At 51.7% G+C, this 12,698-nt stretch overlaps 1 protein-coding gene across 1 annotated transcript in view; it reads left to right on the top strand.

The window, feature by feature from the left end:
• The window catches only part of ISLR2 (immunoglobulin superfamily containing leucine-rich repeat 2), a 33,717-nt gene extending 21,939 nt beyond the window's left edge, over positions 1-11,778 (top strand). Inside the window, exon 7 of the mRNA XM_015409731.1 lies at positions 10,394-11,778. Within this exon, the coding sequence (XP_015265217.1) occupies positions 10,394-11,778 (1,385 nt within the window). The remainder of the gene's footprint in view (positions 1-10,393) is intronic.
• Positions 11,779-12,698: the final 920 nt, after the last annotated feature.

Here is a 12,698-nt window from a genome sequence, read left to right as displayed (position 1 = left end):
GGTAAACCTTTACCCAGTGATACATACATTTTTAAAAATCCATGACATTGGATAACTATGGTATTAATAAGCACTATCTGATTTATTGATGCTATTTTTGGCAAAGGAATTAGGTTTTCTTGGTACATACATTTTTAGGCCAGAGATACCACAGTGTGTGTGAAAGTGAGCTTCTGGGGCAGAATGGGGATTCGAACTCGGGCCTCCCAGATCCCAGCCGGACACTTTACATGCCACACCACAACCAGCACGTTCCTTTGAAACGTGAGATGGAACATTCTCTGTGTCTTGCCCCGGGCTGTCTCTTTAAGCAAATTTATCACAGGAAAGGGAGGGATAACAATTTGGCCCTGGGACTGTCTGTTGTCATTGGGGCCAGGGTGTTGCGGGCGGCTCAAAATCGACTTTTTGTCGTGTTTCTTGAGAGTTTGGAGTCTGCAGGGGAGGGCCGGGTAGAACTCCAGGGGAATCGGCCAGCAGACCTGGAAGAGGCAAAAGGGATCCGTAGGCCACAGGCGAAGTTCAGGGTCTCTTGACCCCCGTGAAAGAAAACCCGGGGTTAATCACTGGACAGCGAATAAGCGGAGAATCAGGAGTGTTGCATTTCAATGCGTTTTTGGAAAGGCCTGTGAGGAAAAATATCCCCCCCTCGTTTTTTTCTGGCTCACAGAGTCGTAGGCCGGACTTGGTTGTTATTAATAACATTTTTGGAATGCGCGAGTCGGTCCGGACCGGATGTAACGTTTATACAGTTTTCTGGCTGAGACGCTGAAGAAGAAGGGAAGGAGAGCCGGCGGAGAGGTAAAAACAAAGGGGGGAATTCTTCCCTTACGGTCTGTCTTTGAATGCCGAAGGCTTCCGAAACCGAAATGCATCCCGGCTTATGCCTCTTTGCTTTGCCTGATTCCTGATGCGCTTTCGGAACCTTTTTTCCCTTGCGTGAGTTTGCTCTGGACTATGGTACTTTGAGTGCCCAGTTCCAGGTTGGGAAGTACCTGGAGATTTGTGGGGTGGAGTCTGAGGAGGGCGGGGTGTCGGGAGGGGAGAGATATTAGTGGGGTCTAATGCCACAGATCCTGCCAACCTAGCAGTTCGAAAGCAAGAAATGGCAAGTAGATAATATAGGTACCACTTCGGTGGGAAGGTAACAGCGTTCCGTGCGCCTTGGTGTTTAGTCATGCTGGCCACATGACCACAGACACGTCTTCGGACAGCGCTGACTCTTCGGCTTGTAAACGGAGATGAGCACCGCAACCCTAGAGTCGGATTCGACTGGCTTTCGAGCAAGGAGGAACCTTTACCTTTTAATGCCACAGAGTCCACCTTCCAGAGTGGCCATCTTCTCCAGGTGAACTGATCTCTGCCCCCTGGAGATGGGTGGGGATTCCAGGAGATCTCCAGCCACTGCCTGGAGGTGGTATAAATATAATGGCAACCAGTGTTTCCTCTAAGCTGAGTTAGTGTGAGCTGGCTCACAGTTTTTTAGCCTCTGGCTCACACATTTTTTGTCTTTGCTCGGGAAGGAGGGCTCCAGGGCAAACTAATTCATGCAGCAGCCAAATAGCTCGCTCGCAGCTTTAATGCCAGGAGCTCACAAAGCAGAATTTTTGCTCACAAGACTCCACAGCTTAGAGGGAATATTGACATTGGCAATACCGTGAAAGCAAGTTTTAGTACCAAAAACGTAGCACTGAGGCTGTTACGCTGGGTAAAGAAATACAAATGGATCTGTAAAGCCTGCATTTCAAGTCCGCTAGAAGTTTAGACGCTGAGCTGCAGAGCGGAAGGTCGGTAGTTCAGCAGTTCGAGACCCGAGTGCCGCGTGACGGAGTGAGCTCCCGTCTCTGGCCCCAGCTCCTGCCAACCTACAAAGAAATTGCAAGTAGATAAAAAGGTACCACTTTGGTGGGAAGGTAACAGCGTTCCATGCGCTTCGGCGTCTAGTCATGCTGGCCACATGACCATGGAAACGTCTTCGGACAGCGCTGGCTCTTCGGCTTGGAAACGGAGATGAGCACCGCACCCCTGGAGTCGGATTTGACTGGCTTTCGAGCAAGGGAACCTTTACCTTTACTATTAGACGTTAGCTGAGATGTTAGCTGTTTATACTTCAAATTTTCAACATGACTGTGTTTAGGACTTTACAGATCCACTTGTATTTCTTTACACAGTGTAACGGCCTCACTGCCTGGTGGCTGGTGACCCAAGTGGAACTTCAGGACACAGTCTGTTGGGGGTGTTTCAATGGCCGAGGCTTGGGAAAAGGCTATCAGGGAAGAAAGGGTTGCAGCGGGCAGAAAATAAGAACGCTGCTGAGGTCAGCTCCGAAAAGCCAAACACGATTTGCGTGGATGCCGCAGAGATGACAAACCGGGATCCGTTTATTTTGTGGGATTCGAAACGAAACATAAATCATATCTCTGGCTCCCTTGCCGAGTGGTTTATGGAACAACCGCAAGTCAGTAGCTTTATTGACAAGGAGAGATAAGGCAGTAGAACCGGATGCACTCCCTTTGAGCTGCAGACGCAATCTTGCACAGTGGAATGTTGCAAAAGGAAACTAGCGTGCCAAGGGAGAACCAGGCTTTCTCCCTGAGAAATTACATTTCTCTGTGCAGGGCAGTGTTCCCTCTAAGCTGATCTAGCGTGAGCTAGCTCACAATTTTTTAGCCTCCACCTCATAGATTTTTGTCTCAGCTCAGGAAGGATGGGGCTCCAGAGCCAACTAATTTACGCAGCAGCCAAATCGCTCGCTCACAACTTGAATGCTGGCAGTTCACAAAGTAGAATTTTTGCTCACAAGACTCCACAGCTTAGAGCAGTGGTGGCGAACCTATGGCACGGGTGCCAGAGGTGGCATTCAGAGCCCTCTCTGTGGGCACGCGTGCCATCGCCCCAGACAGGCCCAGACCATCATTAAAGTGTCGAATTCTCTGCCAAATAATTTTAAGTAAACGAAAGCATTTGGGATCGCTTTCCTTACTTTGTTTGAATCATCTTAAGTTAACATATGAGTTGTTTTTTCTAAAGTAAAACCTCAGCATTCAGGTTAGATTGCCGTGTTGGCACTTTGCGATAAAGAAGTGGGTTTTGGGTCGCAGTTTGGGCATGCTGTCTCTCAAAGGTTCGCCATCACTGGCTTAGAGGGAGCATTGGTGCAGGGATCCCCTTTTGCAGGAAGAGGGGTGTTCCACCACGTGCAATCTCCGTCTGAAGCAGTAGAGGCGGGACACTGGTATTCCGTCTCATCTGATGTTTGTGGGAATGGACCACCGTCCTTAATGCCACACCGATTTATGTGCAACACCCTTTCCGGCTCTGATGAAAGTGAAAAGCCGCAGCGGTTAGAGGAATGCCAAAAGGACAGGTGGGGAGGGGGCGTTCATAAGCCTGCCCCGAATGGCCATCTTTCCTCTCCAAATACAGTTGCCAACGTCCAGTTGGGCCCCGGAGATCTCCCAGAATTATGGCTGATCTCAAGGCTATTGATATCAGATACCTTGGAGAAAATGGCTGCTTTGGAGGGGGAACTCAGTGGCATTATGTCCTGCTGATAGTCCATCCCCTCCCCCAACCCCACCCGTCCCAGGGTCCACCTTCCAATCTCCAGGAATTTCCCAACCCAGAGTTGGCAACGCTGTCTCCAACTAACCTCTCAAGTACTTTCCCCCTCCAGTCGCTGAAATCATAAATACATTTGTGGCGATGGAGAGAGGGGAAGAACTTCCCGCTTGTTAAACACAGGGCCATTTTTGGGCAGGAACGCACAGGAACGGAGTTCCGGCTGGCTCCCGAGTTGGCCACGCCCGGCAAGGGCTCATTAGCATAACAGGCCACACCCAACAGCAGACACTCATTCGGATTGGCTACATTAGGGGGGTGTGGCCTAACATGCAAAAAACCCTGGGTTTTGACAACAAACAAGGTAAACAGAATAACAAGCAAAAGGTGGGTGTGGCTGGATGACCACACTTCTGGTAACATGGGAGTGCGGCCTGATTGGCTAATGAGCTGTGCTGTCAGGGGTGTGGCCTAATATGCTAATGAGTTAATGCTGTTGGGTGTGGTCTATTATGCTAATGAGTTCCCGCTGGGCTTTTTCTACAAAAAAAGCCCTGGTTAAACGTCTGAAGTCGACGTTACAAAGGGTGGCAGCAGAAAAGGGCAAGAGTCCAGTAGTGGAAGCAGAAGAAGAGGAGGAGGAGGAGGAAGAGGAAGAGGAGGAGGACGAGGAGGAGGAGCAGGAGATTGGATATATACCCCACCCTTCACTTGGAGTCTCAGAGGGGCTTGCAATCTCCTTTCCCTCCCCCTCCCCACAATAGGCACCCTGTGAGGTAGGCGGGGCTGAGAGAGCTCTTTCGAGGACTGCCCTTGACAGAACAGCTCTGAGAGAACTCGTGACGGACCCCAGGTCACACCAGCAGCTGCATGTGGAGGAGTGGGGAAATCAAACTCGGTTCTCCCAGATTGGAGTCCGCGCTCTTAACCACGACACCAAACCATCAAAATCTGTGCCAAGGTAGGAGCGTTCGTGAGTCACCGCTCACTTCTTCAGGTCACACCCTGACACAAACTTTGTTTGCTGCTGGACCCTTGCTCTTTTCTACGGCCACAGACAGACTTGACACACCGCCTCAAATGGATCCATCCACAAAGGACGGCCGATTGAACAACGGCAGGCAAAGCCACCGAAAACTCTGACAAAGGAGCCGAATCGAGGCCTTGCTGTGTTCGTGCTAGGAGGAGAACTCTGCGTGCGTGTGTGTGTGTGTGTTTGGCTCTGTTTTGTCTCCAAAGGCAACAAAGACGTTGCAACACGAATGCCAGACATTCTTAAAAACCGAAATAAATGGAGCTAGAAAGACACTGGGAGGTGAAGGGGGGCCTGGATGCTAAGATGGGAGGTGGGTGGTGGTGGTGGTGGGGAGAGCTGTGGTTTAGAGGCGGAGAGCCCGCAATTTCCTTTCGCCCGCCTTCTCTTCTCCATTCCCATCGCTTACTCTCTCTTTCTCTAAGGAATGAGTGGGTGGATGAATTGGCCGCCGTTTCTCCTTTCACCAAATAATCTGTAACCCCTGAAGAGACGGGCGTCAAAACCAGAATTTGCTGAGAGCCAGCGGCCCTGCTTGCATGTGGTTGCCAATCTCCAGGTGGCACCCGGAGACCTCCCAAAACAACAATCGATCTCCAGGCTACAGAGACCAGGTTCCCTGGGGGGAAATGGTCGCTTTGGAAAGTGGGCTCTACGGCATTTTGGCGTAATGGTTAGGAGTGTGGACCCTAATCTGGGAGAACCGGGTGTGATTCCCCACTACATAAGAACATAAGAGGAGCCAGTGTTGGGGGAAAGGGAAAGGAGATTGTAAGCCGCTCTGAGACTCCTTTCAAATTCTTCTTCTTCTTCTTCTTCTTCTTCTTCTTCTTCTTCTTCTTCTTCTTCTTCTTCTTCTTCTTCTTCTTCTTCTTCTTCTTCTTCTTCTTCAAAACTAAAGATGGGTTGGAACTAAAAAGTTTGAGAAGCTCACCCCAAAGAGGCTTTGATTTCAGAGTATCCCGTGAGCGCTAAGAGTTCACAGAGACGACGATCGCTTGCTATTTCCGCCCCTTATGGTTGCAAGCTGTAAATTTGTCTTACAACTTTGAGCCACCAGTTTCAAAGGGAAAAATAAGAAGTTAAACAGTACGATTCCCATGTCGTGACAGACGGACTTAGAGGCAGAGACGTTGGCTGCTTCCGGACACGCTGGAGAATGTATTTTCAGTGTACCTTATCAATGGTTTGCAGCTTAGTTTTCCTAACGGTTTCAAATGATTGCTAAAGTGCATTGAAAGTGCATTATCGGATGTGTGTGAAAACTAGCCTTAGTGAATCAGGTGTGTGTGTGTGTGTGTAGGGTAGAGGCAGCACTGGGACCCTAGATCCCAGTGGAATATTGCATTGCATTGGGAAGTGAGTGATACGGTCCATTCTTTGGGCGACAGGAGAGCTGGATCCTTGAAAGAGACAGAGAAAGGGATGTGGGTGTCTCGGACGCTTGCCCTCAAATTCTAGTTTAGCTGGGAGTGGTGAGGATAAAATGGAGGAAAGGAGAATGATGTGCAGCTCTGTCAGTGGTGGAGCATCTGCTTGGCATGCAGAAGGTCCCCGGTTCAGTCCCCGGCATCTCCAGTTTAAAAGGGCCAGGCAGGAGGTGATGGGAAAGACCTCTTTGACTGAGACCCGGGAGAGCTGCTGCCAGCCTGAGTAGGCAATACTGACTTTGATGGACCAAGGCTCTGATTCAGTAAACAGTAGCTTCATGTGTGTCTTGGGGAGGGGCTGTGGCTCAGCGGTAGAGCCTCTGCTTGGTGTGCAGAAGGTCTCGAGTTCAACCCCTGGCATCTCCTGCTCAAAGGACCAGGCACAAGGTGACGTGAAACTATGCAAGAGACCCTTCTGAGCTGCTGCCGGTCTGAGTAGACAAGACTGACATTGATGGGCCAGGGGTCTGATTCAGTAAAAGGTAAAGGTAAAGGCTCCCTTGCTCGAAAGCCAGTCGAATCCAGCTCTAGGGTTGCGGTGCTCATCTTCGTTTCAAAGCCGAAGAGCCAGCGCTGTCCGAAGACGTTTCCGTGGTCATGTGGCCGGCATGACTAGACACCAAGGCGCATGGAACGCTGTTCCCTTCCCACCGAGGTGGTACCTATTTATCTACTTGCAATTTCTTGCTTTCGAACTGCTAGGTTGGCAGGAGCTGGAACCAGAGACGGGAGCTCACGCCGTCATGCGGCACACTCGGGTCTCGAACTGCTGAACTACCGACCTTCCACAGCCTGCAGTTTAGCATCTTAACCACTTGAGCCACCGCAGCCCCTTTGATTCAGTAGAAGGCTGCTTCATGTGCTCATGAAACGGGATTAAAAATGTACTCAATCGATAAAGGGCAGCCCTACGTCAAGGATATTTTAGGGTTGAATTCATGGCAACCAGAGAAGGAGCATTTTCCTATTGGTATGACCCTGGCAATAAGCAGAATGGGTCGAAAACGTTTCCTATGACCACGACAGAGAGCCGGTCTCGCAGCTGCAGTCGCAGCAAGATCCAGAATCTGGTTGCCTCCCAGTACAAGTTAAAAACATGCACCCGAGATGACCTTCTGCAAAGACGAGGAGTAAAGATCCAGGCCTGGATCCTGGGCCTGCCAGTGACCAATCCTCGGCAGTCTGGCTCCGTGTATTACACTCAGCCTGATTCCAATGATTTCACCCGCCCAGGGGAACCTGAGATCAGGATTTCTCTAGGAAGTCGCACGATGACTTCGCCTGTCCAGCAATGAGATGTTCTTTTCCATTATGGAAATGTGGTCATCTCTCTTCTCGGAAGGCGCCCTGTCACAGCCCCACAAACACCATCGCAATAGAGTTTTTCATTCGTGCTGAGGGACAGGTCACGGAGATTACAGGGACGGAGGGGACTGAAGTGTCCCCCAGCTCACAAATTATGCTACCGCCTAGATCAGTGGTCCCCAACCTCTTTGAGTCTGCGGGCAGCTTGAGAATTCGGGCATAGTGTGGAGGGTGCAGCCATAAAATGGCTGCCGCAGGAGGCGGGGCCATCCACAAAATGGCTGCCACTGGAGGCGAGCCCATCCACAAAACGGCTGCCACAGGAGAAGAAGAAGAAGAAGAGATTGGGTTTATACCCAGCCCTTCACTACCCAAAGGAGTCTCAGAGCGGCTTACAAACTCCTTTCCCTTCCCCTCCCCACAACAGACACCCTGTGAGGTAGGTGGGGCTGAGAGAGCTCTTGACAGAAACTGCCCCTTTTTCAAGAACAGCTCTTATCAGAACTACGGCTTGCCCAAGGTCTTCCAGCAGGTGCAAGTAGAGGAGTGGGGAATCAAACCTGGTTCTCCCAGATTAGAGTCCGCGCACTTAACCACTACACAAAACGGCTGCCACAGGAGGCAGGGCCATCCACAAAACAGCTGCCACAGGAGGCAGGGCCATCCACAAAACGGCTGCCACAGGAGGCAGGGCCATCCACAAAACGGCTGCCACAGGAGGCAGGGCCATCCACAAAACGGCTGCCACAGGAGGCAGGGCCATCCACAAAATGGCTGCCACAAGAGGCGGGGCCATCCACAAAATGGCTGCCGCAGTTTACCTTCGGTCACCCGGTGGAGAGCCTTGTGCTGTGAGCCGGTGCTGCCAAACCAACGTTTTTAAAAATCCACACAGCCAATCAAAGCTCCAACAGCCAATCAGATGACTTGCTGGGCAGGAGCCCCACGTGGCCCCGCCCACTTTCTAAAAATATTTGACGGGCCCCAGGAAAGGTGTTAGTGGGCGTCATCGGTACCCCTTTGGGGAAGCCTGAGCTAGATTTTCAGACTTCTTCACAACAGCGTGAGCCATGATTCGTTTTCCTTTGGCCATCTGGTTCCGGAATTCCTAAGTTGATGTTTTATTCAGATGACCATTGGACACATGGAAGGGGCGTGGCCGGAATCCTGCCCACTTCCGGTTTCCCGAGTACTCGCTATGACTTCACTCAGTTCCCCCAGTCTGGTGTAGTGGTGAGGAGAACCGGGTTTGATCCCCCACTCCTCCGCATGCAGCTGCTGGTGTGGCCTTGGGTCAGTCACAAGTTCTCTCAGAGCTGTTCTCTCAGGGGCAGCCCTCGAGAGAGCTCTCTCAGCCCCCACCTACCTCACAGGGTGTCTGTGGTGGGGAGGGGAAGGGAAAGGAGATTCTTCCTCTTCCCATTTTGGCTGTTTCCACTTGCTTTCCCCCTTCTCCTTTCTCCCCTTTCCCCAAGAAAAAGCAATCTCTTGTACTCGATGCCTCCACATGCAGCCCGCTAGGTGACCTTGGGTCAGCCACAGTTTTCTCAGAGCTCTCTCAGCCCCCACCTACCTCACAAGGTGTCTGCTGTGGGGAGGGGAAGGGAAAGGAGTTTGTGAGCCGCTCTGAGACTCCTCTGGGTAGCAGAGGTGGGGTATAAATCCAATCTCCTCCTCCTCCTCCTCCTCCTCCTCCTTATGTTTCCCCATTATTTCAAGTGATCGATTTTCTTCAGGTGATCGATTTTGTCCTTTTGGCACAAGGGTGATAGATACAAAGTTTGTGTTATGCGCTGCCAGGTCGCTTCTGGCTTATGATGACCATGTCAATGCATGACCTCTCCACAACTCCCTGTTGTTAACGAACTTGATCAGGTGTTGCAAAGTGGGGGTCTTTGTGGCTTCCTTGGTCCAGTCCGTCCATCTCCTGTTGGGTCTTCCTCTTTTCCTGCTGCCTTCAACTAGTCCTAGCATTACGGTCTTTCCCACTGAGACTATCCGAGTTGTCAGGGCTATTTTTGGGCAGGAACGCACAGGAACGGAGTTCCGGCTGGCTCCTGAGTTGGCCACGCCCAGCAGGAACTCATTAGCATAATAGGCCACACCCAACAGCAGGAACTCATTAGGATTGGCTACAATTAGGGGGTGTGTGGCCTAACATGCAAAGGAGTTCCTGCTACCAAAAAAAGCCCTGGGTTTTGACCACAAACAAGGTAAACAGAATAAGAAGGGAAAGGTGGGTGTGGCTGGATGAGCACACTTCTGGTAACATGGGTGTGTGGCCTAATGTGCTAATGCGCGGCGCTGTCAGGGTGTGGCCTAATATGCTAATGAGTTTTGCTGTTGGGTGTGGCCTATTATGCTAATGAGTCCCTGCTGGGCTTTTTCTACAAAAAGAGCCCTGCAAGTTGTTATTTTGTGTTTACTAAAGGCGTTAGAGATGACGTCACCGCTCTGTGCTTGTCTACGGCACCAGACCATTCATCAGAAGACTGAGTTACCTTTTCATTTCCTGGATAAAATTGTACAAAGAAGAAGAAGAAGAGGAGGAGGAGGAGGAGATTGGATTTATACCCCGCCCTTCACTATCCGAAGGAGTCCTGGAGCGGCTGATAATCTCCTTCCCTTCCTCTACCCACAACAGACACCCTGTGAGGTAGGTGGGGCTGAGAGAGCTCTGAGAGAACTGCCCTTGAGAGAACAGCTCTGACAGAACTTCTGACTGACCCAAGGCCACCCAGCTGGCTGCATGTGGAGGAGTGGGGAATCAAACCTGGTTCCCCCAGATTAGAGTCCGCCGCTCTTCACCACTACACCAACCTGGCTGTCATACTACTGAAAGAATGGCTGCTTCTTTTTTGATGTATGCTTCTGAGACTAGATCCTGGCTGTCGAAAGACTTCTGTTCACCAAACACGTACCGATACTATAGGTTCGTTTATCATGACGTTCTGCTAGGAAAAGAGGAAGACCCAACATGGCTTCTCTTATGTTCTTAATGTCTCAAAAAGTTGACTGGTGCACCGTAACCATTACCCATCTCCTTTTCTTTTTGCATTCACAGGGGGCAAAATAATGGACCTGCTGTTCTTCTTAGCGGCCGTGTTTCTGGTGGCAGACGCTCAGGCCTGTCCAGAAGTCTGTGTCTGTGTGGCGAGGAAGAACTACACCCGTCACATAGCGGACTGCTCTTACAAAGATCTCCGCGCTGTCCCCGCTGGCCTTCCCTCCAACGCCACCACCCTGACGTTGTCCGTCAATCGCATCGCCTCCCTCCGGGAAGACTCCTTCGTAGACGTCGGCAACCTGCAGGGCCTGTGGCTGACCTACAACGAGATCAGCGCCATCGGGAAAGGCACCTTTGGCTTCCTGGCACAGCTGAGGAATCTGGACCTCAGCCACAACCAGATTACGGATTTCCCGTGGCAGGACCTGCGAAACCTGACCGTCCTGGAGCTGCTGAAGCTGAGCAACAATCATCTGGAGAAGGTTCCCCCGGAGGCCTTCTCCACCCTGAAGGCCCTGCGGTCCCTCTGGCTGAACGACAACAGGCTCACCGTCCTCTCCGAGGGGACTTTCGACTCCATGAAGTTTCCCCCGGAGGCCTTCCCCACCCTTAAGGCCCTGCGGTCCCTCTGGCTGAACGACAACAGGCTCGCCGTCCTCTCCGAGGGGACTTTCGACTCCATGCCGTCGCTGTCCCTGCTGCAGATCAACAACAACCCTTTCAATTGCTCCTGCAAGGTCTGGTGGTTGAAACGGTGGCTCGAGAGCTCTCCCGTTTCCAGCCCGGAGAAGGAATCCATCACGTGCGCCACCCCTAAGGAGTTGAAAGGTCACGTCCTCGGCAGGACCCTGGCCCTAGACTGCATGCTTCCCTCCGTCCGGTTGACCTACCGTTCCAGCCTGGACAACTCTGTCCTGCACGACGGACTCAGCCTTCTGTTGGACTGCACCGCCGTGGGAAAGCCGCAGCCGGAGATCGGTTGGAAGATCCAGATGTCCGGCCAAACCGTAGTGATCAACGGGCCGAATGTGGAAGAAGGGGAAGGGGACAACTTGCTGGCGGACGCAAGGTCCGAGGAGAGCCCGGGGCGCTTTCTGGTCTTCAGGAACGGCTCCATGGCCGTCTCGAAGTTCAGCAAGGCGGACGAGGGGATCTACACTTGCCGGGCCGTGAATGATGTCGGGTGGCGGGAGGTCTCGGTCAGCGTGGCTTTGGGCAGCTCGGAGAACCCGGCGGATGACCTCCTCCAGAACGACATCCAAGCCAGCAAGCCCCGGTCCAAGTCCTGCGACAAGGAAGAACTTCCCCAGCCAGAGGAAAAGGTGGTGGTCATCTACCTGACGCCGACGGTGTCCAAGACCACCGCCAGTGGAAGCATCCTGTGGGAACCCTGGCCGTGGGGCAGCTGGTTGATGCTCTTCTCACTCGCTTTGTGTACCTAAACCTCTTGAACTCCTCTTATTGAGCGTAGAAACGTAGTTCTGGACTATGGAGGTAGAAAACGGAGACGTGCCTTTCAAATTGCACTGATCGGATCAGGGGTTCTCATCCAGTGATACTAGTCAGCTCTGAGGTATACAGTTCCCATTCCTGTGCTTTCTCAAACATAGGAGTCTGTACGAAAATTCTGCAACCTGAAACCTTGAATTCTTCGTTTGGAATGCATTCTTGTCAGGGCTTTTTCCCTGGGGGAATGCGCCGGAACAGAGTTCCGGAACCCCTGCGACAAAATCCTTTAAAAAACATTTAGAAGTTTATGAATTTTCAGTATACTAGAGTTCCGGCGCCTCTTTCCCCAGAAAAAAACCTCTGTCTCTTGTTCTGGTTGCAAAGCAAACAAAGGAACCTACACCAGTTTGGTATCGGGGTTAGGAGGGCGGACTCTAATCTGGGAGAACCAGGTTTGATTCCCCACTCCTCCACATGCAGCTGCTGGTGTGACCTTGGGTCAGTCACAAGTTCTCTCAGAGCTGTCCTCTCAAGGGCAGTCCTCGAGAGAGCTCTCTCAGCCCCACCTACCTCCCAGGGTGTCTGTTGTGGGGAGGGGAAGGGAAAGGAGAATGTAAGCCACTCGTGAGACTCCTTCAGGTAGTGAAAGGCGGGGTATAAATCCTATCTCTTCTTCTCTCTTCTCTCTCTTCTTAAAATAATAGGTGGGGCAAATCATTGTTGCTATGACAGCACGATTGCTGGCCTCATCCTGGCTACAGCCCTGCGATACAGGAGAGAAGGCATTCTTGGTGGGGGTGTCGAGACGATGGAAATCCTTCTCCAAGGAGGCCCACCATCTTCCTTCTATGCCTGGGGTCCACGACCTTTTTGAGCCTGTGGGCACATTTGGAATTCTGACAGGGCGTGGTGG

Source organism: Gekko japonicus, unplaced genomic scaffold, assembly GCF_001447785.1.
Source record: "Gekko japonicus isolate JY-2015 unplaced genomic scaffold, Gekko_japonicus_V1.1 scaffold3962, whole genome shotgun sequence".
NCBI classification, from domain to species: Eukaryota; Metazoa; Chordata; class Lepidosauria; order Squamata; family Gekkonidae; genus Gekko; species Gekko japonicus.
Note: the sequence above shows the minus strand (reverse complement) of the source record. Positions and strands in the feature narration are given on the sequence as shown.